At 38.1% G+C, this 27,218-nt stretch overlaps 1 protein-coding gene across 4 annotated transcripts in view; it reads left to right on the top strand.

The window, feature by feature from the left end:
• Positions 1–27,218, top strand: part of OPA1 (OPA1 mitochondrial dynamin like GTPase) — a 99,180-nt gene that overhangs the window by 24,182 nt on the left and 47,780 nt on the right. For 2 of the 4 annotated variants that reach the window (XM_010592865.3, XM_010592862.3), the window contains 13 exons: positions 245–355; positions 5,491–5,544; positions 8,025–8,129; positions 9,717–9,803; positions 10,402–10,515; positions 20,828–20,908; positions 21,069–21,143; positions 21,560–21,631; positions 21,714–21,813; positions 22,558–22,688; positions 25,729–25,801; positions 25,899–25,971; positions 26,830–26,945. In XM_010592865.3, coding sequence (XP_010591167.2) covers positions 245–355; positions 5,491–5,544; positions 8,025–8,129; positions 9,717–9,803; positions 10,402–10,515; positions 20,828–20,908; positions 21,069–21,143; positions 21,560–21,631; positions 21,714–21,813; positions 22,558–22,688; positions 25,729–25,801; positions 25,899–25,971; positions 26,830–26,945 — 1,192 coding nt within the window. The remainder of the gene's footprint in view (positions 1–244; positions 356–5,490; positions 5,545–8,024; positions 8,130–9,716; positions 9,804–10,401; positions 10,516–20,827; positions 20,909–21,068; positions 21,144–21,559; positions 21,632–21,713; positions 21,814–22,557; positions 22,689–25,728; positions 25,802–25,898; positions 25,972–26,829; positions 26,946–27,218) is intronic. The other 2 variants (XM_023551631.2, XM_010592863.3) reach the window with 1 other exon arrangement.

Genomic DNA, 27,218 nt, shown 5'->3' with positions numbered 1-27,218 from the left:
TTCACTTTTTAAACTATGCTGTTTCATTTTTCTGAGGCATCTAATTTTACTGAGGGAAAAAAAATGGAAACGCAGTATAGTGCCCAGTTGCATGGCGGCTCTAATGGTACATAAATGAGTTTCCATTTTTGTTATAAGCTCGCCCTTCCTCCCTGTCTTACTCTTGTTCCTTTGTTGTGCCCTCTGGTTTAACCTTGTTCTCCTCCCCGATCTTCCTCTTCTCCTCATTGTAAACTCATGGCAGGGTCTGCTTGGTGAGCTCATTCTCTTACAACAGCAAATCCAAGAGCATGAAGAGGAAGCACGCAGAGCCAGCGGCCAGTATAACACGAGCTATGCCCAACAGAAGCGAAAGGTGATGGACGGTTTAAGGGGGCTACTGATGTGTTCACACTAATCAGCCATTTCTGTCAAGATTTCATGTCGCCTTAATCCCTTCATGGATTCCAATTATGAAAAATCACTTTTAACAAAGGAAAAATTTGAAAGATAATTAATACAAACATGTAACTCCTACAGTAGGTAGTATAAAGAAATCCCAAACATAGGAAGTTAGTTTCTGAAAATTAAATTGTAAATGTCCATGGATTTGTACTTAGAGTAGAATTATGAATTGCCATTTACTTGATCTAGTTACTGAGCCACCCTAAATGTGTAACCAGCTTACCTAGTTGTTTTCCAAGTTTTTGTTTCTAAAATGAAAAGGATTACTGTGGGTGGCCAAATTAAATTATTTAAAGCATGAAATTTATTTATTTGTTTTAGCTAGCATATATCATTATCAGGGAATGTTCGTATTTCTTACAGAAGAAAAAGTTTTGATCTAACTTTGCACAAAAACATATAGTTCTTATATTCTTTAAAAAACTCATTACATAAAGTTTTTCACATTCAGCAGTACAGTCAGTGCAGAAATACTTCGTCTTGGACCACTGAGAGGTTGAACATCAGAAATGGGATATAATTCTGGTCACCAAAGAACAGATTCTAAAAAAATCAGCATAAACCTGTAAATATATTTGATTATTGGTGCAATGAAGAGGTCCTTAAAAATGTGATTTTGGCTATTGGATGATCCCATCGCATGGACCCTAAGATTAATATTCTGATGAGAGTCTTGGGTCAAAATGAAATGAATGCAGTGATTTTAAATTATACTCTGAGATCTGGAAGTCTGCAATTATATTACATCTATTAGGTCAGAAAAAGAGTTTTAAAGTTATATACAAACCTTGATTCAGAAGAACAAAAATTAGTCGTGTATTTAATTAGCTTCCTGTAGGTTCTGACAGTTAAATCAACCAATATTATAGTTGAACTGATGTAGTGCAAAAATTCTGCTGCCTAACCTGTCCCCTTTGGTGGTGGTTAATACTTGAAAGTATTCATCATAGTTCTGTTTATTTTTTCAGTGTCACTTGCTGGCTTTTCTCAATTCCATGGCTGTGGATGTGGAATCGACTCCTGGATATTGTTTAGCTTTCAGTGAATGAATAACATAGGTGGAAATAGAAAATAACAAGTTACAGTCTTCACAGTTGGTTAAACTAGATGCATTCAGCCAAGGAAGGACTTACTTTATTTAAATAGTACTTTAGCATTCCCTGTCTTGCACACTGTTGAGGGAACCATTTAAATATTCTAACAAATGGGATGTTTAGACTGACCGCTGAACAAGGGCTATCCATACCGTAGTTTTGTTATAAAAAGAAGGGGAAGGAGGAGCTAGTATATTCTGATATTGTAATTAGAAATATGTATACAGTTCAAGGTATTGTAATTAGAAGTATGAATATAGTTCAAGGTACATGTTGTTCTTGTGTTTTTTTTTTTTTTTTTCCATAACAATAAAGTAATTTGAAATGAATCGTACAGACCTGCCACTTTAAAATTCTAGATATGGGTTAGAAATACAGATGTGCTTTTGAATCTGACAATTGAAAGGATATTAGTAATGAATTAGCTGTTTTTCTACATTGCCAAAAGTTAATATTCATTTTAGGTCTACTAGTCAGAAGGAGCCCTGGTGGTACAGTGGCTAAAGTGCTCAGCTGCTAACCAGTAGGTCAGTGGTTTGAAACCACCAGTCACTCTGCAGGAGAAAGATGTGGCAGTCTGCTTCCGTTAAGATTGACAGCCTTCGAAGCCCAATTGGAGCAGTTCTACTCTATCCTATAGGGTCACTATGAGTTGAAATCGACTCAGCAGCCCTTGGTTTGGTATTGGAGGTTTTATTAGTCAGAGATATCATTTCTGTTTTAATGTTTATTGAATTATCCACTTAACCCTTGAATTCCTCCCTTTTTCCATTTGTTAAATAGAGCCCGACAAGACTACCTACGTTTGTTTTCTCTATTAAGGTACACTCAGTGGAGCACCAAACAGGACTTGTTCCTGCTCCCTTTGGAGTTACTGTGTGTGAAATCATGCCCCTTGCTATCCTCAGACGCAGTTTCCTTACTATATCCTACCCTCTTCTCCCATACTTAGTGGACAGATGACTTCCAGCCCTTCACCATCATAATGATCAAAATCCTAATTTGTGAGATTTTTATTATTCCAGGCATTTGATGTTTACTTGAGGCACAAAAAACCACAGCTGCTTGCTTTTTAATCATTTGTTCTCCCTCACTGTCTTGAAAAAAGTAGTAGGCCTTCATTTTTTAGTATCTTATTAGTAGCAGCTAATAAACTGTCTCTGTATCTTCTGAACAAAAGAGATGGAATAGAGAGATTAGGTTAAAACTGCCATTGGTAGTTTCACCTCCTGTGGATATATCCACCTTCATAGAGTTTTTTAAAACGAGTCTTTTATGTATCTACTTCGGTGTTTCAGAATAGCCAGAGTGGCTTCCTAGGAAAAACTACTGAAGCTTTTAAAATCAGGCTTGGTTTTGGGAGGAGCCAGTAAAGGTTGTTCTCTTTCAGCTGTAGCTTGTTTCTGTGGAGGATTCCGCGTTCTCCATCAGTTTCACAGCCCTGGGATTGTAGAAAAGCTCTGGTTTCCAGACCATTCATATCCATTTGTGTCAGGGTGAGTTTTAAATTAATTTCAAAATACAGTCTGAATATATTAAACAACAAGACGTGGACTTATTCTTGTCGTAAGTGACTGCATTTTACCCAGAAAAGTGCATCATGGCCTTTAATAAATACTGTAAAATGAGAATGCATTAAAATAAAAAGCACCCAGATGACTTGTTGAGACCTAGGATAGGCGACAGATTAAAAAGAGCGTGTGCTGTTCTCTGAAGAGAATATGTAAAAGTATCTCCTCATCAATCTTTAATATTTGTTTTGTCCTAAAGGTTTTCCTCTTGTTTCCTAGAAAATATTAGGTCCAGTGCTTAACTCCACCACCATAGGTCCTTAATAGAACATTGAGATTAGTTTTTATGTTCCACTAAACTGAGCAGATAGGAAGTGTATCGGTAAACTCTGCCTGAGCTATTCCTAACAGTTGTGCCAGAAGGGCAAATGATAAATTTATATGCTCCTAAAAATATGAATTTATAAAAATCTTTACAGTCGTGATTACTAAACACTAATATTAGCATAAAGATTGCATTTGTAATATTCTAATAACCTTATATCATTTTAACTTTTTATGTAACCTTTTTATTTTACCAAATTTCTAAGCAGGTGAATCTTTTATGACCCTTGGCGTATAATCACCACTCTAACTTCTTTTGTGTAATTGTGTTCACTTTTCATTATTGCCCCCAATGTAATGTGTATTTTCATAGTGTTTTAGAATATATTGCATGAAATCATTAAATGTTCACATTCAGAACTAAAACATTTATACTAATACTATTGATAAATTTTACGCTCATTTAGCTGCAGTTAGAGGAATATTTAATGGAACAAAGGGAATCAGATTTAGCCCCCTTCAGAGTGAATTGGGGATTTAATCTGTATAACAGATCTTTATGACCACACTGTTGCAGTAGGATGGCATGCCAGATGACTAAATGTGGGGTCATTCCTTTCTTCATTGACCTGCAAGTTTTTGTTCTTTGGATGTGGTCTCCCTCCCCCAACTTGCTTATTTCCCTACCTTTTCTGAGATGATTAATAATCCTTGTTCATTCTACACACACACACTGTTGAAATGAGAATCTTTTATCAACAAGCCTCTGCTTGCTACATAGGAATGAGAAAACAATAAAAGCTTGTTTTATATTAGCGTATTTTTCCTAATTACCCTTGTATTTGGAGACTTTAAGTCATAGGCTTTTAAGAAAAAAAATATATTTCTAGCAAGCATTGTCATCTATATTTTGTGAGTAAAACTTTGGGGCAATTTTTGAGAAAGTATTAGGAATAGGAATTAAGATTTGAAAATAACTTTCAATAGTGTGAACAAGACTTATTAATGTCTACGTCAATAAGCAAATCATTAAAAAATTTTTCAAAAATATTTGCTACCATGTCTTGATTGCTTAAATAGCCAATGAGTGAAGATGAAAAAGAATTTAAATGAAAACATGTATGAATTTTAGCTTGATTTTGGTCTGCTATGAAGTAAATTCATATTTACACGTTTTGATGATCAGGAATTAGCCAATTTTTTTAAAAGACTGAGGATGACAACTTCTGTACCTCACCATGGAGTTACAGTTACACGGATTTGTCATAAATGAGATCGTTTTTTATTTATCAACACTGGTTGACCACTTTATAATTGATCGTTGTATTTTGTATTTTAGAATTGTATTGTGACTACTTTAAAGCCTCTCATACAATACAGTTTTTTTGGTGAGAGAGGGAGTTGGATAACTTTGTCTTAGAACTGTTAGCGTTAATGACAATTTGAAGTAGCTTACATAATACTTGTTTGTTTTTTTGTTGTATGTTCAGATCAACTTTAGTTGTTGTGCTTGGCTCATTGCTACCGGTGCACTCTCTGTATTGTGAGTCAGCAGATACTGTACTGGAACAGGCTCAGAAACAACCATATGGCTCCAGTTAAAGCTCTGAAAACATACGTTTTTCTTTGCATTTATCATATTTACCTCTTAACAACACAGATGAGATAATATTTGCCAAAAAGTTCTGCTATTACCAAGGAGCTTTTCAAGAGCTACAAATGGTAGCAGGTATCTGATTTCCCAGAACACACTTCTGTAGGAGTGTCCATGCTTTATTTCTCCAAGTATCTCGTTCCCTGTGCTTTAATACAAAATAGCCCAGGAAGAAAATAGTAGCTTTGTGTGCTGATCTCTTACTTTTCCAACAAGCCTTTTATAGGAATTGACTGGAACAGCAACAGGAAAGCGACTGCTTTTCTGTTTAGGTTTTTACTTCTCGGTATGAAATCTTGAGCTACTTTTATTGATGAATACAGGTGTTTATGCTTTCTTAATCATTTGATTTAAAATTTGCTTTGATTAAATATGCAAGTAAAGTCAGTAGTTTTTACTCTTAAATTTTTTTTTAATTTGACTTACTGTACGTTCTATATAAAAATTTACCTTAAATATTTAGGTTTCAGACAAAGAGAAGATTGACCAACTTCAAGAAGAACTTCTGCGTACTCAGGTACTTCTAATGAGTAAGAAAAACTAGAGACATTTTTTTATACTCTAATGTGACCTTGGTAATGTGGAAATTTTTTTAACAAAGCAAAAATTGGGGTGGCTTAATGGTAGAACCTTGTAACTGTAGATACAAATGCAAAAGCTAACTGAGAAGTAAGAAATAAAGAAGGAACCAGGTAATTGTGGAATTAACTCATTTGTAAGGAGCCCTGGTGGCACAGTGGAACACTCAGCTACTAACTCAAAGGTCGGCGTTTCGAACCCAACAGCCACTCTGTGGGGGAAAGATGTGGTAGTCTGCTTCTGTAAAGGTCACAGTCCTGGGAACCCTATGGAACAGTTCTGCTCTGTCCTGCAGAGTCACTACACGTCTGAATCAACTTGAGGTAGTGGGTTTAGATTTTTGTTGTTGTTGTTTTGTTTATATGTAAAAACCTATTTTGGAGTGAATCATGTACTTATAATTTTAAGGAGAAACTGCCATGGAAAAAAGTGTCGGAATGGTTTATCCTTGTATAAACCCATGCATGCAATTTACAGTTAATGAAATTTGAGTTGAGTCTATCACAGAGTTCTCTTGAGCCCATTTCCTTTGCTTCTCTAAAGCTCAAACCCAATCAGATAGTATTTTTCTAAAGATAGATTTGGTACTGTTTTGAAAAGCTCTTCTCATGTTTGATGTTAAAATCATCATTAAAGACCTGTTCAGTGCAGTGCAATGAATAGGTAACATTCTAGTGAAAATTGCCCTCTTCCTACTCCCTCCTCTTACTCTGCTTAAATAACAATGATATGCTGCACTTAAGAAGTTATTTTATGAAGTTAAGACTTATCGTAAGTTTCTCTTTTAAGGGTAAAAAAACAAGGAGCAATCTGGATGATATTAAATAGCTAATTTTTTTGAGTCAGAGATTTCCTTACTATTTATTGATTCTAACGCCTGATCATGCATTAGAATCACCTATAGTCTAGGCGTCAACATATATCTTTTTTTAAGGCTTCTAAGACAGGTGATTCTAATCAGCAGCTAAGGGTTAAGAATCACTGGTCTCAGAATGTGGTCTCTGGGGCAGTAACGGAAACCCTGGTGATGTAGTGGTTAAGAGCTATGGCTGCTAACCAAGAGGTCAGCAGTTTGAATCCACCAGGCACTCCTTGGAAACCCTATGGAGCAGTTCTGCTCTGTCCTGTAGGGTCTCTATGAGTTGGAATTGACAGCAATGATTTTGTGTTTTTGGTCGGGTCAGTAACAACACTATCCTTTCTAAACTTGTTAGAAATGTAGATTCTTGGGCCCTACACTGAATCAGAGACTCTGTTATCACCCATTGTCTTTAAAGGCCCTCTAGGTAATTCTGATAGATCCTGAAGTTTGAGAATTACTGATGTAGCACTTTGGGGGACAGCCCAATAAAACATCTCTATGGCTGCAAAGTGGTACCTGTCCCAAAGAATGTTTCTGTCCCCAGAAAATGTAGATTCTCCAAAATTGGTCCCATGTTGACACAGGAGCCAGTGGCCATCTTCTCACCCTTATATACTGATTGGTACCCACCCTTTGACTTGTGCTATTTGTAGTTGTCAGCCTCTGGGCCTTGACAGTCATTTTCTGAACATTGATGTTTCAATAAGGAATAGCAGTGTAAAAACTAGGAAGACCAATTAGCAAAGCTCAAATTTATTTGAGAAGTAAGCATCCAAGCAACTGCTTTGACAAAATAACCTGTCCAAGCAGGTTTATCTTTTGAAGTCTATTTTTATATCAGTACTTTAAAAATTATATTCTCTGGCCGTGGAAACTTAATTAAAACTTGGAAGAGTGTAGGCCCTGAACTCAGCCAGCTCTGTATTCCAATCCCTGCTCCTCTACCACTTACTAGCTGGGTGACCTTGGGCGGGCTGCCAAACATCCCTGACCTCCTAGTCTGTATAACCCCTGCCTCACGGGGCTTCTGTGAGGGCTGAGTTAACGCGTGTAACACGGTAAAGGGCCTGCCACATGATGCACGCTCAGATACTGTTAGCTCATGTCACTTTATATCATTTTAATTAAAACATAAAATAATGTGGAAAATGGAAAGAATTTGAATTTTTATTGAATGTCCCTCTGATGAAGCCTGAAAAGTTGGATAAAATAGGAAATATTATTTCATAGAATGACCTTAGGAACTCACTTTAAATTTTTACATTTTTAGTATTTTTAAATAATTTCTTCAATGTAAGTATCAAAGAATTTTCCGAAGAAAATGCCAACTTGTGATAGAAAATTGTGATAAATTTCACTGTTTGTCATGAAGAGATAATAGTCATAATTTAGTTTTATTCTCAACATTTTCATAGAAGCTTTTTAAACATAATATTTTACTTTCAATATCAGGCAATGTGACTTCAGGATTTGGGGGAAGATTTAATCTAGACTTAACTGATGTAATTTGTTAACTCACCTTTTTCTTAAATAGTGCCTGTATTATTTTGTTGCAGTTGAAGTACCAGAGAATCTTGGAACGGTTAGAAAAGGAGAACAAAGAATTGAGAAAGTTGGTATTACAAAAGGATGACAAAGGCATCCATCACAGTAAGCTTAAGGTATTTTAAATTTAACTTACTAATTCTCAGAACTTTGCCCCTTAAATTCCTGTGTTCACGGATCCCAGTTTTTAAGATGCTGTCTAGTGTTCTGTCATCCTGTTGTCCTTGGGGGAAGGAAGTTCCCTTCTTGTATTAAGACACTTCCAAGTTATAGTCTCCAAACATTCATTTTATACTACACCCATGAAAGTCTTCATACTTTTAAGAGTTACTTGTCTTAAACCAGTTATTTTTTTCTGAAATGCCTAGTTTATTTTTAGGCTTATTTCACCTGTACAACTATAAAATCAGAATTGTGAACTGATGAACATTTAAATATGACATATCATCATTTGCCTTACTTGTATTCGCAGTGAACAATTAAGCCACTTTCTTCAGTTTAAAAAAACAATTACCATTTTCTTTCAGAAGGTTCCTTAGGCATTTTAAAGAATTCTTGAAAAAAAATGTTCGCTAGTATTGTTACCACTAGCACATTGGCAATCATAATCAATAAAGTAAATCTTATCCCTCACTAAACCAAGCCATGTGGGTTAAATCAAATTGCAGTAATTCTTTTAACGTAAGTATAAGGGATTTGCGTACACAGTCGCCAGGGCCCAAAGATGCGCATATAGCCCTAGTATGCTGTAGTAGCTGTAACCTTAAATCACGGTTACACGAAACAGGTGAATAGTATGGCATGCGGCAACTGAGGAAAGTCATGGCCAAGCATTAGTATATATTGAGAGCTTACCTAAGAAACAGTATTTTCTCTAAAATAAAATGGTAATGGAATTTTTTAAATTTATTTTTCGGTGAGTGGGCCGGGCGTTGCCTTCCATTTAATTCTAGGTGTTAAGAAATGAAAGGAACCTTAAGCCCTCATTTTGCTTCTACCTTGGCATTAAAACTAAAACTCCTTATTCTTAATTATTAAATGGTTAATGGTAGCCCTTTCTGTTTAGGCCTATTTATTGGTTTGTTCATTCATCAAATACTTACTTGAAGCTTGTTATGTACAAGGCACCTAGTTAACACAGAAACAGTAGAGGAAGTCTGCCTCTGATGATCTGCCTCTGGTGTGCTCACATTTTAACTTGATAGTTATCAGAATACGCTTTCTTTTATCTTCTCTTCAGCTTTCTGTCTCGCTCACTTTCACTCTCACTCTTACACACCAAACTTGGGAGAGGATGATTTCCTGGTCAGTTGGCTCTCTGACCCCTTATTTGGCCTTTTTGGTGTTACCGACCTTCTACTGGGCATTTAATACTAGCTTCTAATAAAAAAAAAAAAAAAAATTTTTTTTTTTTCTAATAACTGTCCTTTTTTACTGTGTAATTAGAAGGTTAGGAAACCCTGAATTAATGTCCTTTATTAAATCAGATATCTCTAAATAATTATGGGTAAACTGGGTAAGAAGAAATGGAATTTTATTCTGTAGTATTTAAGTTTTTACTATGAATATTTATGTAATTAGAAAAAACTACAGTGATTATGGAAAAGCTTTGAATTTATCAGCTGCTTTTTTCTTGATACCTGTGTGGTATTATTTTTAATGTCTTCACTGCTTTACGTTATCAATTCTTTTAAATTTTACAGAAATCTTTGATTGACATGTATTCTGAAGTTCTTGATGTTCTCTCTGATTATGATGCCAGTTACAATACACAAGACCATCTGCCACGAGTAAGGAAAATATTAATAGTAAACTTAACTGTTAGCAAAAAATGTACTTTAGATTTTTAAGTATAAATGCAAATATATTTATAATCTACATAATTTTATTCATGTGTTGTAGTTGATGTCTTAGGCACTGAATTTTTGACTATAACTCTTCATTTTGGTCTGTTGGTTTCCTTACATTTATCTGTTACAAAGGAAGGCTATCAAATATTTGGCATTACATATTTACGATATTCATGAATTAAAATACCTGAATAGCGAATTAAATTAGGCATGAGTGAAAGTCACCCTCATAGAATTGAAAATATGCCCTTGTTAAGCATAAACTAGCTGTCGAAAAGAATTATGGAAAATTAGTAATCTGATTTTAGAAATCATGGTTTTAATTAACACAGGTTATTTAAATAATCTTGGCTATAAAAATGGATCCAATTAATACTTTGCTTCTTATATTTTCAGTGTGCATATCAACCATCATTTTTTCATTGATAATATTTTTAAAATCGTTTCTTTAACAGCAGATATTTTAAAAGACTAAAATATCTCAGAGCATTTTTTGTGTCAGAAAAATACGAGTGACTGTTACTTGTTTTGTGGTCAGGTTGTTGTCGTTGGAGATCAGAGTGCTGGGAAAACTAGCGTGTTGGAAATGATTGCCCAAGCTCGAATATTCCCTCGTGGCTCCGGCGAGATGATGACACGCTCTCCGGTTAAGGTAAGAAAATAGGCTATGCAAGTGAAGTGCCTCAGGAAAGTAACCACTTCAGTGAGATTTGTTCATTGTACAGAAATGAAGAACTTTAACTAAATAAAGAATTCGTAATGTAGCATTTGGAATCCTCCCTAGTGTGGAAATCGGAAGTGGAACAGCCAGAGGCCAGCATGATGGGAGCTGAGGCAGTGAGGAGAGAGTAGTGGGAGAGAGCCAGAGGTGCAGTGGGGGACAGACTGGACTGAGCCATGAGCCCCTGGATTTATTATGAGTAAGATAAGTGAGAGGCTGAGTTACAGAATGAGAATGTTGCAAGTGGAGACAGTGAATATGGATGATTTTCTAGTTTTACTGTTAAAAAAAGAGCAGAGAAATGGGACAGTAGCAGTTGAAATATATTGGATCAAGGGAATGTGGTTAAAGATATGTACATGCTGGTTTTGATGATGTGGTAGAAGGGAGAAAAAAAGATGATACAAGTGAAAGGGCACAATTGCAGGAGCAAAATTACTGAGATGGAAGAGGCCGAGAGTCAGCATACAAGTTGTTTCTGTAGAGAAGCATTAAGAGTTCATCCAAAATGTGTGGCTGATTACCTCCATGAACAACTGCCTTCTTTGCCGTGAGACCAGAACTGGATGGTGCCTGGCTACCATTACTGAACATTTTGATCAAAGATTCTAATGAAGAATCCTGATAAAAAGAAAAAATGCGGAACAGAATTTCAAGTTCTCATAGACTTCAGACTTCCTGGAGCCGAAGAGGCTGGGTGAACATCTGAAACTATTGCTCTGAGATAATTTGTAAACCTTAAACCAAAATATCCCCTGAAGTCCTCTTAAAACCAAGCCGCAGTTTAGCTTAACCAGTAAGAAAATGTCTGCCTTGAGCGTTATGCTCTTTTAAGATCTATCTATATGAGATCAGAGTGCTAACAGCAACTCAAAAGATAGGAACCCTAGGGGGCAGTGAGTTTATGTTAATGGGGGAGAGACAACTCAGAAAAGGAGGGCGAGAATGGTGGCACAACTTGAACAATGGAATCAATGTCACTGAATTGTGTACATAGAAATGGTCAAATTGGTGTATGTTTTGCTGTGTATATTCTCAACAACAGCAATAAATTAAAGGTTTTTTTTTAAAAAAGAGTTCATCTATGGTCACAGGTAGAAAAGCCAAGTGTACTGCTATGATATTTTCAATTAATAAATATGTTGGAGTGCTTTATGCATGCCAGACTACTCTAAGCAGTGCATTGGTGAATAAAGCAAAGATCTCTGCCATGATGGAGGATACATTCTAGTAAAGGGAGACAGACAATAAATAAAAAGTATAAATTATCATAGTATAGAGTATGTTATATGTTCAAACATAGTAAGTGTTGTGCAAGTGGACACAGGCAGGGTGCTGGTAGGCTGCATTGAGAAGGTGATATTTGATCCTGGACTTGAAGAAAATGAAGGACATAGTATATCTAGGACAAGAGTGTTCCAAACAAAGGGAATAGTTAATGCACATCCCCTGGGGTGGTTGGGTGGCAGTCATGTTCAGTGAACAGCAAGGAAGCCAATGTGTCAAGAGCAGAATGAAGAGTAGGACATGATGCGATCAGAGGGCTAAAGCAGAAGCAGATTATTAGGGCTTATAGACCACTGTACAGGCTTTGGTTTCTATATTGAATAAAAAGGGGTGCCAACACAGGATTTTGAGCAGAGTAATAAGGCCCACAGTTAGAAAACCAAAAGGGAAGAACACATTTGGCATTTCTTGAGCTGAAAAAACTGAAGAACAAATGCAAGCCTCAGGTTGCAATATTGAAGGATTCTGTAGGCAAAATATTGAACGATAGCAGGCAGAGCAAGATGGCAAAGTGAGTGGAGGCTCCCATTTACTCCCCAGTAACTAACCCACTGAACAACGAATAAAAACAAGCTCTGACTGAGATCGCAGAACTCTGGACAGCAGCTGAGGTGCTGGAGAGCTGGGGCGAGTTCAGGAGCAGGGGAGAGGAGGAGTGGGGACAGCACAGAAGCTGAAAAGAACCTACCTGCTAATATGAGGAGCACTCGCTCATGACAGCCATTTTGGGACAGGGATGGGCAACACCCCAAACAGGGAACACAGAAAAGGTGCTAATCTGAGGAAGCTGTAGCCTGATTTATTTTTAAGGCTGTGCAAATTGGCCATGGGAGTTCATGGGCCATGCAGTTGGGAGGGGGCGAAGGGTGACAGTGGTGCTGCAGGAGAGTGCTGTTGAATCTCACAGAGGCCCAAGACAGATGGACCCTAGGACCAGGTGGAACAGCAAGGGCAGCAGGGTGAGGGGAATGCTTCAGACTGACAGTGCAACACAAAGAGCAACAGCCCACAGTGGGGAGCTGTGGGAGAGCCTGTGCAGGGACACCCATGAGGGAAAGACATAGAGAGCCCCTCACTTTCGCCGCAGGAATGTTGAACCCCACTGTTCACGTCAGCACCTATGACCAGCTTAAACCCTCCCACCCATGCATGCATATTGAATTCCAGAAACCAAGCATCCAAAACTCCCGAAGCAGCACTTTAAAAAAAAAAAACAACTAATTATAAGAGTGCCCTCTAGTGGTCATCAGGAGAAATTACCACGCCTATTATGGTAGTGACTGTGTGGGGCTGAATAGAGCTGCCCCATGGAATTCTTAGGGTTATGAGTGCAGAACTGGGCCACCACATCTTTGCTCTATGGAGCAGCTGGTGAGTGCAAGCCCTGGACTTGTTGGTTGGCAGCCAGGCACTTGCCACCTATACCATCAGGGCATTCAATCAGAAAATTTTCCCACAAAAACCAGAATACAAGATTTAAAGTAAAAAAACAAAGATAACAGAATGGCCCAAGTTCAACAAAAAAATAGTAAGACACACAGAATCACAAGAGAAGAAGGACTAGTCAAAAGCCAAACGAAGAAGAGGAAATTTTTCCTGTGGAGGCCAGAATAATGCAGAGAATTGAAAATTTTCAGACTGTGGTGATAAATATATTTAAAGAAAGCGAAAAGCAAACAGAAAACAAACTAGTGGAGATCAGGAAACAAATGGAGGAACAGAATGAGAGATTCGACGTGGAAATTGAAAACTTCAAAAAAAAAAAAACTACTGGAACTGAAGAATAAAACGACTGAATTAGAAAAAGTGAAACACTCAACAATAGAATTGAACAGACAGCAGACAGAATGCTGTCTGTTCATGAACTAGAAGGCAAAATAACTGAACTTACCAAGTCTCAAGAGAAACAGGAGAAAAGAACAAAGAAAAGTGAACAAACCCAAAAGGAAATACAGGATTCAATTAAATCTAACGTTGGAGTTGTTGGAATCCCAGAACATCATGACAGAAGAAAAGGCATAGAAACAATTTTCCAAGAGGTAATCAGAATTTCACAGATCTGAACAGAGTACCAATCCTTGCAAATACGGTAAGCTACACGAACCCAAATCAAAAGAGACACAAAGCGATCGGCTCCACACCCTATCCAAATAGAATTTCTGAAAACCAAAGACGAGAAAATTTCTGAAAGCAGCGAGAGAAAAACATGATATAACATACATAGCAAGAGACTTTCATAAGAATCAGTGTGTGTTTCTCACTGGAAACCCTAGAGGCCAGAAGACAGTGGAACAACAGATATGAAATACTGAAAGAGAACAATTGCCAACCAAGAATTGTTTACCCAGCGAAGTTGTCATTCAAAAACCAGGGGGAAATCAACACATTCCGAAAAAAACAGAAGCTCTCGGAATTTGCCAGCACCAGACCAGCTTACAAATATTATTCTAGGGAGGAGTACAAAGGGAAAGGCAAACGCATTAAATAAATACTCGTATGTATACATATCAAAAAAGAATTAAAATAAGAAAGTGAGAGCTCAGAAATCACAACAGCATGGACAATCGTAAGGACCAAGTATGAGATACCTTCAGGGAATAAAGTCAATGATTAAATCCTGCAAACAATACAGCATCAAGCTTGCAAGAAATAAGTACAAAGTAAACTTATCAAATATGGGTTGTATATTGATGTTAATGGAGACATACCAACAGAAATAGGGGGAGAGGAACATAGCAGGAATGGATTTTTTACGTGAAGGTCGCATGTTAACAGTTAATCATACATTAAACATTGTTACGTTTGTGTGTTTTGTAATGTATGTGGTAACCACTAAGAAATCACCAAGAAGAAACATTCAGAAGGAGGAAGCTGGCAAAAGGAGTCATCACAAAAAAGCAGCCAAATACAAACAAAAACAGAAAAATCATAATTAAAAAAAAACACACAAGATGCATAACACTCAAAAGACAAATAGCAAAATGAGCGAGGTAGACACTTTGTTTTCAGTAATAACCTTAAAGGTAAATGATCTAAATGCTGCATGGAAAAGACAGAGAGTGGAAGAATGGACAGAAGAATATGGTCCACCCTTTTACTGTCTACAAGAAACACACCTTGGATATAAGGACACAAACAGACTGAAAATAAAAGGATAGAGAAAAATATTCATGCAACCTGCAAACACAAAAGAGCAGGTGTGGCCATACTAATATCAGATAAAATAGACTTTAAATCAAAGTCTTTTACAAGAGATAAAGAAGGCTATTACTTAATACTAAAAAGAGTCAATCCAGCAAGAAGACATAACAATTATAAATACACGTGCACCTAACGGAAACCCTGGTGGCAGAGTTGCTAAGTGCTACGGCTGCTAACCAAAGGCTGGCAGTTCGGATCCACCAGCCGCTCTTTGGAAACTCTGTGGGGCAGTTCTACTCCATCCTATAGGGTCACTATAAGTCGGAATCGACTCAATGGCATCGGGTTGGGTTTGGTTTTTTGGTATACACCTAACTGCAGTGCACCAAAAGAAGAAAGATCCAAAATCATTAACTTAAAGCGACAACTTGAACAAATAGAAAAGGAAGAGCAAAATAAAGCCAAAAGCTACCAGAATAAAAGGACATATAAAGATCAGGGCAGAAATAAACGAATTAGAGAAACAATAGAAAGAATCAGTAAAACCCCAAGTTGGTCCTTTGAAAGGATCCATAGATAGATAGCTGGTTAGACTGGCAAAAGGAAAAAACCAGAATAGGCAAATAACCAATTTAGGAGATGAAATTGGTGACATTTACAACTGATCCAGCAGAGATAAAGAGGGTCATTACTGATTACCATGAAAAATTGTACTCCAACAAATTGGAAAACCTAGACAAAATGGACAAATTCCTAGAAACACTACATACCCAAACTAACACAAACAGAAGTAGATAATTTAAGGAGACACATGACAGAAGAGATTGAAGATGTCGTCAGAAAACTGGTGACAAAATAAAAGCCCAGGACCAGGTGGCTACACTGAAGAATTCTATCAAACATTCAAAGAAGAGCTGACACCACATCAATCTCTTCAAAAACAAAGAGGAAGGAACGAACACTACCAAACGCTTTCTGTTAAGCCACTCTCAATTGAGAGTCTTCTTCTTTTTTGCTCACCCTCTACCAAGCATGATATCCTTCTCCAGCTACTGGTCCCTCCTGAATAAAATGTCCAAAGTAAGTGAGACTGTCTCACCATCCTGCCTTCTAAGAAGCATTCTGGCTGTATTTCCTACAAGACAGATCTGTTCTTTCTTCTGACAGTCCATGGTACACTCTGTATTCTTCGCCAACAGCAGAATTTCAAAGCCATCAAGGCTTCTTCAGGCTTCCTTACTCACTCGTTGCTCAGCTTTCACATGTATATGAGGCGATTGAAAATATCATGGCTTAGGGCAGACGCCATTTAGTTCTCAGAGTGGCTTCTTTGCTTTTTAATGTTTTAAAGAGGTCTTTTACAAAGATTTGTCCAGTGCAATAAGTTGTTTTATTTCTTGACTGCTGCTTCCATGGGTGTTGATTTCAGATCCAAGTAAAATGAAATCCTTGACAACTTCAATATTTTCTCTGTTTATCGTGATGTTGCTTACTGGTCCAGTTGTAAGGATTTTTGTTTTCTTTATGTTGAAGTGTGATCCATACTGAAGGCTGTAGTCTTTGATCTTCACCAGTATCTATGTTGCCGTCAAGTCTATTCTGACTCATAGCAACCTAATGAGACAGTAGAACTGCTCCATTGGGTTTCCAAGGAGCAGCTGGTGGATTTGAACTGCTGACCTTTTGGTTAGCAGCCGTAGCTCTTAAGCACTGCCCCACCAGGGCTCCAGAAGTATCTATGGGTATGTGTAAATACACATATGTGGGTGCAGGCACATACATTCATTGAAGACACAAATACGGATAGTCCTCAGAAAGAACCATCTTTCAACATCATTTTCTGGGTTTGAAGGCTTCGGACCATAGTTCACACAAAAATCATGGTCTGCATCTTAGTGAAGTAAGTAGCATGTGGGGTCTTAAAAACTCGCGAGGAGCCATCTAAGGCACAACTGTGGTTCTATACTTGGGAGGAGCAAAACAGTAAGAACGTAACCGAAAGTGCAGAGAGGACATGCATCTGCGTGAGGTGTGACCTCATCTACCCTGAGACCAGAAGAACGAGATGGCGCCAGTGACCATTCTTACCAAGGTCATAGTAGTTGGTCCTGGATAGAATTGGCAAAAATATAGAGCAGACCTCAAATTCTTATTTAAAAAAAAAAACCCAGACAAAATGGAACAGTAGAGAACAGAGGACTCCCTGAGACTATCACCCTGAGACACTTTCTAAACCTAGAACAAAGCCTAGTCGTAAGATCACCTCTTAGCAAAATAGCAGAATGGCACACAAAATAAAGGATATTACCATAAGATTGGGGCCCTACTTGAAATCAATCAGTATGAGACCAAAAGGTCAACAATTACTCAAAGATGAGAAGATAAGGGGGCAGGGAAACTAGACTACCGAAACTGGTGCAGACTAAACACAAAGAAAATGTTGACACGTTGTAATGTAACTAATGCCGCTGAACAAGTTGTGTGGAAATTGTCAAGTGTGAACCTAACTTGCTGTATAAACTTTCACCAAAAACTTAATAAAATATTACCAAAAAATATATATGTACATATATTGAGTGACCACAGGAAGCATCAAAAGAAGAGTCTCTGTACCAAAAAGAATTGGTCGACGTTGGACTACCTCAGGCGGCAGCATGTGATCAGGAATCAATGGTACTGAAAGAAGAAGTCCAAGATGCACTGAGGGCATTTGTGAAAAACAGGGATCGAGGAATTGATGGAAATACCAGTTGAGATGCTTCAACATACGGATGCATCGCTGGAAATGTTCCTTTGTCTGTACCAAGAAATTTGGTACTGACCAGTTAACTGGAAGAGATTCATATTTGTGTCCATTCCAAAGAAAGATGATCCAATGGAATGTGGAAATTATCCAACAATTTCATTAATACCACACACAAGTAAAATTTTGCTGAAGATCATTCAAAAACAGTTGCAGCACTACATCGACAGGGAACTGTCAGAAATTCAAGCCAGATTCAGAAGAGGACTTGGAAAAGGGGATGTCACTGCTGATGTCAGATGGATTCTGGCTGAAAACGGAGAAAACCAGAAAGATGTTTACCTGTGTTTTATTGACTATGCAAAGGCAGTTGACTGTGTGGATCATAACAAATTATGGATAACGTTGTGAAGAACGGAAATTCCAGAATACTTAATTGTGCTCATGTGGAACTTGTACATAGACCAAGAGGCAGTTGTTCTAACAGACCAAGAGGATACTGCATGGTTTAAAATCAGGAAAGGTGTGTGTCAGGGTCGTATCCTTTCACCATACTTACTAGATTTGTATGCTGAAAAAATAATCTGAGAAACTGGACTACGAGAAGAACGCAGTATCAGGATTGAAGGAAGATTCATTAACAACCTGCGTTATGCAGATAACACAACCTTGCTTGCTGAAAGTGAAGTGGACTCAAAGCGCTTACTGATACAGATCAAAGACTACAGCCTTCAGTATGGATAACACCTCCACGTAAAGAAAACAAAAACCCTCTCAACTGGACCAACAAACAACATCATGTTAAACGGAGAAAAGATTGAAGTTGTCAAGGATTTTATTTTACTTAAATCCACAATCAACGCCCCTGGAAACAAGTCAGGAAATGAAATGATGTATTGCATTGGGCAAATCTGCTGCAGAAGACCTCTTTAAAATGTTGAAAAGCAAAGATGTCAGTTTGAGGATTAAGTTGTGCCTGACCCAAGCCATGGCATTGTCAGTCGCTCATATGCATGTGAAAGCTGGACAGTGAAAAAACCAAACTGGTTGTTGTCAAGTTGATTCTGGCTCATAGCGACCCTATAGGACAGAGGAGAACTGCCCCATAGGGTTTCTAAGGAGCGGCTGGTGGATTCGAACCGCCAGCCTTTTTGTTAGCAGCCATGGCTCTTAACCACTACGCCACCAGGGTTTCCGGACAATGAAAAGAAAGACCAAAAAAGAATTGATACCTTTGATATACGGTGTTGGCAAGGAATATCGAATATACCATTGACTGAGCAAATCTGTCTTGGAAGAAGTACAGCCAGAATGCTCCTTAGAAGCAGGGATGGCAAGACTTCATCTCACGTACTTTGGACATGTCATCAGGGGTGACCAGTCTCTGGAGAAGGACATCATACTTGGAAAAGTAGAGGGTCAGAGAAAAAGAGGAAGACCTTAGGGAGATGGATTGACACAGTGGCTGTAACAATGGACTCAAGCATAACAATGATTGTGAGGATGGCACAGGACCGGGCAGCATTTCATTCTGTTGTACGTAAGGTCACTATTAGTTGGAACAGACTGGATGGCACCTAACAACAGCAGAGCAGCTCCTTCTGCTTCATTTCTTAGCGTTTGAATGCCTTAAAGGGAAATGTGCACAGAATAGAGGGCTCAGTTTTTAGAGGTTCATTTCTGCAGTCCATTTTCCTGCAGATCCTGGCACTTCAAGTTGCAGTCACTTAATAACCCTGTATTCCGTATTTCGTCTACTCAGCCCAGTGAGACTGCTGCACATATTAAGCTTTTTTCTCTGTCTTCTTCCCTTGCCACAAATCAGCAAATGACCTGAGGGAAAATAGCTACAGGAAAATCCCCCCAAAAGATCCTTTGGGATCTTGGAATCTTAGTCCTGGCTACCACGGTTGCTTTCTGAGGTCTTCAAACGTCTGTGTTTTTGTTTTTTTGCTAACCTGTTTGTTAACCGTAGTGGTAGGAATTGTATTTTAAGAGTAAAACAGGATAATTGTAGGAGAAGCTTTAACAGTTTTAATGGAAAAGTTAAAGAATGTGATGTTTAGAATTTCTCATGAAACCCCTGTCTGTTAACATAAGTTGCTGTAAAATTTCATGTTCAAATGTCAGTGCTTGGGTGAAGCATGCCTTAGATCCCCTCTACCATTCTTTTCTGTGGTATCCAAGGTTTTCCACCGTGTCCAATTATCTCTGTGTGTATTTTTCCCAGTATACACTCACTGCCATCAGGTCAATTCCTACTCATAGTGACCCTGTAGGACAGAGTAGAACTGCCGCAAAGACTGTAAATCTTCAAGGAAGTGGACTGCCACATCTTTCTGTCACGGAGCGGCTGGTGATTTCGAACTGCTGACCATTCGGTTAGCAGATGAGCACTTAACTGCTGTGCCGTCAGAGCTTCTCCCAATACATGAGTCCAAATACATTGTGTTTCCCCCTACGTATCACATAGCTGGCTCTTAATAAATAGATGTTAAATAAATAAATTGCCTTTACCTAATAAATTCACTTTTCAAGTTGGACGCCAGATTGTCTTTTAGTTTTCCAGGTGTTAGAGTGCTGATTTTGTACACAGTCCTCTGTGCCATTGACTTGGGAGTGGTGGGAGGGCAGCAGCGTTTTCGGTCATAGCAGATGTAAAATGTGTTTTTTTTTTCAAGTAGTCAACAACCTTGTTGTAAAAATCATAAAACCCATTGCGTTCAAGTTGATTGTGACTCACAGCCACCCTGTAGCCAGAGTAGAATTGCCTCATAGGGTTTCCAAGGAGTGGCTAGTAGATTTGGACTGCGAACCTTTTGGTTTGCAGCCATAGCTCTTAACCACTGCACCATCAGGGTTCCACAACACGTGTGAAGTGTGTATGAACAGTACAGATAGAAAATGATTGTCGTCTCAGCGCTACCATGTTGACAGCTCTAGGGCTTGCTGCCCCCAGGTGGAGTGTGAAGGGATGCCCGGATTTGTGTGACATGGTTGCCCTGTATGGACTACGTATGTGCTCTGGAAATTAATCTTCATTGTCAATGTCCTGTTTTCTGTTAATTTCAGGTAACTCTCAGTGAAGGTCCTCACCATGTGGCCTTGTTCAAAGATAGTTCTCGGGAATTTGATTTAACCAAAGAGGAAGATGTAAGTAGAAAAGCAGGAATGTTACAGTGTCTCTTAAAGCCTGGTCTACTAACAGGATCCTGTGTCTAATTTTATGAGCAGAATAAGCTCATAAAAGATAATTAAACAGATTATTTGTGAAGCAAAATTTTCTTAGGCATTTGTTGGTTTTCCATTGTAGCTTGCAGCATTGAGACATGAAATAGAACTCCGAATGAGAAAAAACGTGAAAGAAGGCTGTACCGTCAGTCCTGAGGTAAGGGCTACAATCCATTTCAGACTTTTTTTATGGATTATCAGTGTGTATGAATTCAGATAAATCCTAATATTGGTATTTGGTAATATTGGTATTGATGTTTAGACTGCAGCTGTTCCAAGATACATTGAATTTTTGTGTTTGTGTGTTCTTAATATTCCAAATAATGTATTATTAAAATCTTATCAGAGGTTTAGGTAATAAGATTATGTATAATTTTGCCTTTCTTCAAACTTTGTTTTCAAGGGCAGTTTTCTAGAATACTCACTTTGAGGTTTAGAAAATGTTTTTTAGAGTACCATATCTGAGTGAATGAGATAGAGACATTTCAGAATAATTGCCACCAGAGAACTCTGAACAACCCTCACCCTCAAATTAGTATTAGTATTATTATTTTTCTTCTTCTTCCTGAATAGACCATATCCTTAAATGTAAAAGGCCCTGGGCTACAGAGGATGGTCCTTGTTGACTTACCTGGTGTGATTAACGTAAGTATGTGCTAACACATGTCTTATTTCATTCTGACTGTGGAAAACCTTTATAATAACATTTAAAAACTTTTCCTTCAAGACTGTGACATCAGGCATGGCTCCTGACACAAAGGAAACTATTTTCAGTATCAGCAAAGCATATATGCAGAACCCTAATGCCATCATCCTGTGCATTCAAGGTAATTGGAATCAGAAGTTGTTTTCTACATTGTTATTAGGTTGAAAACAATTTAAAGAAGCTCTTCCCCATGCAGATTGTCACACCCTATATCTAACTGCCCTGCATTATGGGAACAGTGGCTTGGATAGATCCTGAATAGCTACGGCACCCATGGCACTCTGGGCTGCCTGCGTATTGAGCCTCCTTAGCTCAGCCCCTCAGACCTGGGTTGGGGCTTTAGGGTTGTTGGGGCTCAGGCTTACCTTGAGAAGACGCAGGGTTGGGCTGACTGCCTCACACTTTGCCCTTACATTCATCCTCTTCGTAAAAGAGTTTCACCAAGATGTATGTATCACATAACTCGTTTGGATTGTGGCTCTGCAGCCTGGCTTTATTAAATAAAATTTATGATATGTGACACCATCTCACAAGTTTCCATTGCAGCGACTGTCACAAGGAAAATCACTGATACACTTCCTTCTTTAGCAATCCATGCTTTCCCCTAAATAGGCACATTGCATAAATATAGGAGATAAATGGGTTCTTGCATGCTCTTCTTATTTTATTTGTAAGTGGAATTAAAGTTGATCTTGTTTCAGTAGGCATCATTGAAGTCTCATTGGCTAGAATTTCTTTTCACAACTAAGGCAAACGTAATAAGAACATTTTTCTTGCCATAATTTAAATACAAGGCTGTAGCTAGTGCTAAGTTTCTAACAACCGCCTTGCAGTTTTTACAGTGTCACTCCTCAATTTCTTCCAGACGGCTCTGTGGATGCAGAACGCAGTATCGTTACAGACTTGGTCAGCCAAATGGATCCTCATGGAAGAAGGACGATATTTGTTTTGACCAAAGTAGACCTGGCAGAGAAAAATGTGGCTAGTCCAAGCAGGGTGAGGGCAAGGTCTTTATTGTGAGATCACATTCTTTATACAAGCTCCAGATGAGAGAGAGGGTAGTTGTTTAAGGAAAAAAAAAATGCAGAATACTTTTTGAGAAAGCAGTAGCGAGATTTTTCTTGGTTCCTATTAAAAACCAAGTATTGGGAAGTTATAGTTAAGTGCAGTTTTGTACTTAAGTGAAATTTGGGGTCATAAATAAAAATTCCATAATTATACCCAGTTTGCTTCCCAAATATTCCAACTCAAATATTGCTTGCCCTAATTTAATTTAGGTAATTTTGAATGCTGACGTATATTTATTCTTCGTCATGGTGTTTTTATTTGCTTAGGTGTTTGTCTTAGTTGATATTCATAAATTAGTGTAAAGTTGGTGGCACTATACAATTCCTTTTGGACCCATTATTTATGTCATTTTATTACAGAAAAATTTCACCTCTCCTAACTCATCAAATAGGAGCCCTGGTGGCACAGTGGTTAAGAGCTCGGCTGCTAACCAAAATGGTCAGCGGTTCAAATCCACCAGCTGCTCATTGGAAACCCTGTTGGGTGATTCTCCTCTGTCCTTTAGGGTTGCTACGAGCTGGAATTGACTCACCAGCAATGGATTTTTTAGTTTAACTCGTCAAAAGACTATTGCAAATTTTTGTAGTAAAAAAAAATATTGGATTGGGACTTAGTTCCCAGTATTCTCAGCTGTGCTTTACCACCAACTGGCTTTTATAGCATTGGGTAGATTTTGTCACTTATCTGAATCCAGCCCATTGGTCTAGTTGATCTCTGAGGTTATTTTCATTCTGAATTTCTGTAGGTTCTAAACATGTTGCTCAGTGTCCCTTATCCAAGTGAATCATAGTTTTTGGAATTATTTCACTGAAACCTGCCGCACCATTGCTTCTCCCTCCCCGCTTAACAAGGAATGAGTTTTTTTTCAAGGTGACATTACGTGTAAGTCTTACTAGAATGCAAGTCTTGACTTAAGTCTGTTTTTATTTAACTGTAAAGGTACAGGGCAGCAGTTAAGACTACAGAGATGGAGCCGTATTCCTTAGTTTGAAATCCCGGCTCTACCATTTGCTAGCTGTGTAACCTTGGGCAAGTTATTTGACTTTTCAGCGCATTTAGCTTCCTCATCTGGTGGAAGCAAAGACATCAATGGTACTAGCTCATAGATTGTGAGGATTTAATGAGTTAAATATATTGTCAAGTGGTTGAAATAGTGCTTGGCACATAAAATTGGCTGTCATCTAATATTATATCATTATCCCCATAGAACAACCATTTCAGAAGTCATTAGTCCCATTCCTGTGCTGCTGCTTAAAGTTGCCCTCCTTCCCGCCTTAAACTTTCTGGGACAACGCCTCTGTGTCAGGGGTCCCCGTGACCACTCCTAGGTTCAGTGATTCTGTATAGGGACTCACAGAACTCAGCAAATAGTCATACTCGGAGCTAAATTTTATTACAACTAAAGGATACAAAGTGAAATCACAGAGGGAGAAGGTGCAGGGATTGAAGGCGGGAGGCAGCCTGGCGTGAGCTTCCGAGCGCCCTCTGCCGGTAGTCTCACAGGACACGTTTGATCCCTCCCACACCAAGTTGTGACAATATTTGCGTGTGTTGTCTACTAGGGAAGCTCATTAGAGACTGAGAGGCCAAGGTTTTTATTCAGAGCTAGTCATGTACCAAAATTGCAGACTCCCGAAAGAAAAGCAAATCTTCAGCATAAACACATTGCTTGCATGATGAGCCACTCTTATTTAGGGAAAATTTTATATCAGTGTAGAGAACTGCTCACTAGTCGAGTTCATAATGCTGGCCAAGGCCCAGCATTTCAAACCAGGCTTTGTCTAAAGATAGCAATCTTGGGCCTGCTGTGTTAAATTAACTTTTCTGCACAGCCTCCGTGACCTCTGCCTTGCCTTTTTTTTTTTCCAGTATTTGCTTTATTTAGCGTAAATTTGGTTTAAACAATTTAGAATTTAAAAATTCCAATTTTGATCCCATTCCAAGGCATTTTGGTTACTGGTGATGTAACTACTGATATAACAGAATCAGCGTCTGATGCTCCCCAGCTGGAGCAATTTTGAGTTACTGCAGTTTTCTGAGCCTCAGCTTCTTCATCTGTAAAATGGGGAGAGGCCCCACATAATAGACAAGGCACATGAGGGGCCTGGCATGGAGCAGGAGCTCAGTAGTCACTGTCATCACTGCCTCCTTACAAGACAAATCTCACAAGCCTGTAGCAGGGTTATGGTGGTGCAGATCCACCAGGTCTTTGCCTCGTCTTTAAGAGTAAGGCCTGCTGTGGCAGTATTGGTCCTGATACGGAGAGGAAGTAAGGTGGAAGCACACTTCTGTGGCCTCCTTCCCATCTCTCTTCATTCCTTATTTCCTTCTCCTCTAAGGTAGTGAATTTATATTTCTTTGAAGTACAAATGAAGCTTATTTCAGTCCTTTTTATTCCAAAGATTCAGGATTAGTTTAGGGATGTAACTTGTCTCAGAGGAGGTATTCTTAACCAGGTATTAATCTGAATAGGTTCCAGGGGGTAGAAACTCTTTTACGTTGTATGCAAATGATGGGTCTGGAACAAATGACAATAGCTGCCATTTACTGAGTGCTTTTAGAAGGCTTAGGTGCCTGACACTGTGCTAGGTATCTGTATTATCTCATGTAATCTTCTCAACAACCTTCGTAGAAGGTAAGTAGCTTACTTAGGCCACAGAGCTAGTAAGTGGCAGAGCAGGGATTCAGGCAATTCTTTCTGATTCCAGAGCACTGTACATCATTCCAAGACTTAATTATGGTTCATATGTCTTAGTAATACCTTTTTCAGTGTAGTAAAATTTAAATATATGTGTTTTTCCTTGACTACCAAGTGAAATACATTTGAAATGCTTTTGTACAAATTTGTATATTTGACTAAATATATGTGTACAGTGTCATCAAATTTTGCTGCTTACATTGTATATTATGCTTTTAAAAGTTATGGAAGTCTACGTCTCACATTTATTTTCCCCACTTTTTAAAATAGATTCAGCAAATAATTGAAGGAAAGCTCTTCCCAATGAAAGCTCTAGGTTATTTTGCTGTTGTAACAGGAAAAGGTATGCAAAGATGGATTATAATTTTTTTAGTTTGTGTTGTTCTCAAATAATAAAGAGTACATTTCTTAATGAAAATGTGCCTATCATCTTTCCCTAGGAAACAGCTCTGAAAACATTGAAGCTATAAGAGAATATGAAGAAGAATTTTTCCAGAATTCAAAACTCTTAAAGTAGGTGTCTTGTTTAATATTTAAAGATTTTACAGTGACAGTATAGCCTAAATGAAACTATTTTCACTGATAAGTTTATTCTATAGCTGTTAGTTTAATAGTGAGTTTCTAGAACTTTCACCAAATAGTGATCTGGCTCTAATAAGCAGGTCCTTAAGATACTCTTTGACAGGATCGGGAGCAATTTATCACATGGGCATTATTACCCACTGGTGTTGGCATAAGAATGGGCACTAAAAGGCAACATAGACACCTCTTGTTTTACTTATAAAGGAAAAGTCAACACTTAAGTTTTTAAATACGTGTGCATACTTTTAGTCGTGGAGAAAGTTGGAGTGAGGGGGACTCAACGGGCCATCTCAAAGGAAAATTGACAGAAAAGCTATAAGGAAGAACAAAAGGGCAATTGGATTATATTAAAAACTTCACATGTAGACAGTTTCTTGGGATAGAAAAATGCACTTGCTTCTAGATTAGTGCAGTAAATCAGAATAGTTCTCATGAACTAGATAAATCTTGCATGTTATCTATTAGGAAATGAGCTGGCGAGAATGTAGGACCGTACTCTGCAGTGTAGTGGTTACTAACCCCATGTGGTTATTTAAATTAGTTAAAATGAAAGAAAACTAAGAATTCAGCTTCTCAGCCTAACTAGCCACATGAAATGTGTCTAATAGCTACTAGATTGGAGAGCGCAAATACAGAATAATTTCTTTGTCACAGAAAGTTCTGTTAGACGGCTATAAAATTTATAAGTGGCTGTTCTCATCATAACAAACACATTCGCAAACTGAGTAAGATAGTGTTATTGTCTTTTTGCCATTTGAAGACATTTTAGCTCTTGTTATTTTTCTGTAGAACAAGCATGCTAAAGGCACACCAGGTGACTACAAGAAATTTAAGCCTTGCTGTCTCAGATTGCTTTTGGAAAATGGTACGAGAGTCGGTTGAACAGCAGGCTGATAGTTTCAAAGGTAAGTTGGATTTTTTAAAGAAGCAAACAAATTTGGGTATTTTATGAGCTGGCAGTGTTTAGCATCCATCAGATTCTTTAGCATTGCCTTATTTTAGTGTATTTCCTTTTAAATAGTATGTGGGCAGTGGAGAAAGTTCAGATCTTCAGAGGTTGTACAAGAGCAGCATTTTTCCTTTCACAGCGTACACTGCTAGCGGAACATTAGAGTTTAAACATGTTTGGAAAGTTTACAGTAGTGTCTGGGAGAAAGAGCTTATTAAACTGTAGCAAA

This window comes from Loxodonta africana, chromosome 1 (assembly GCF_030014295.1).
Source record: "Loxodonta africana isolate mLoxAfr1 chromosome 1, mLoxAfr1.hap2, whole genome shotgun sequence".
Classification (NCBI taxonomy): Eukaryota; Metazoa; Chordata; class Mammalia; order Proboscidea; family Elephantidae; genus Loxodonta; species Loxodonta africana.
This window is presented reverse-complemented; position numbering and strand designations above follow the sequence as displayed.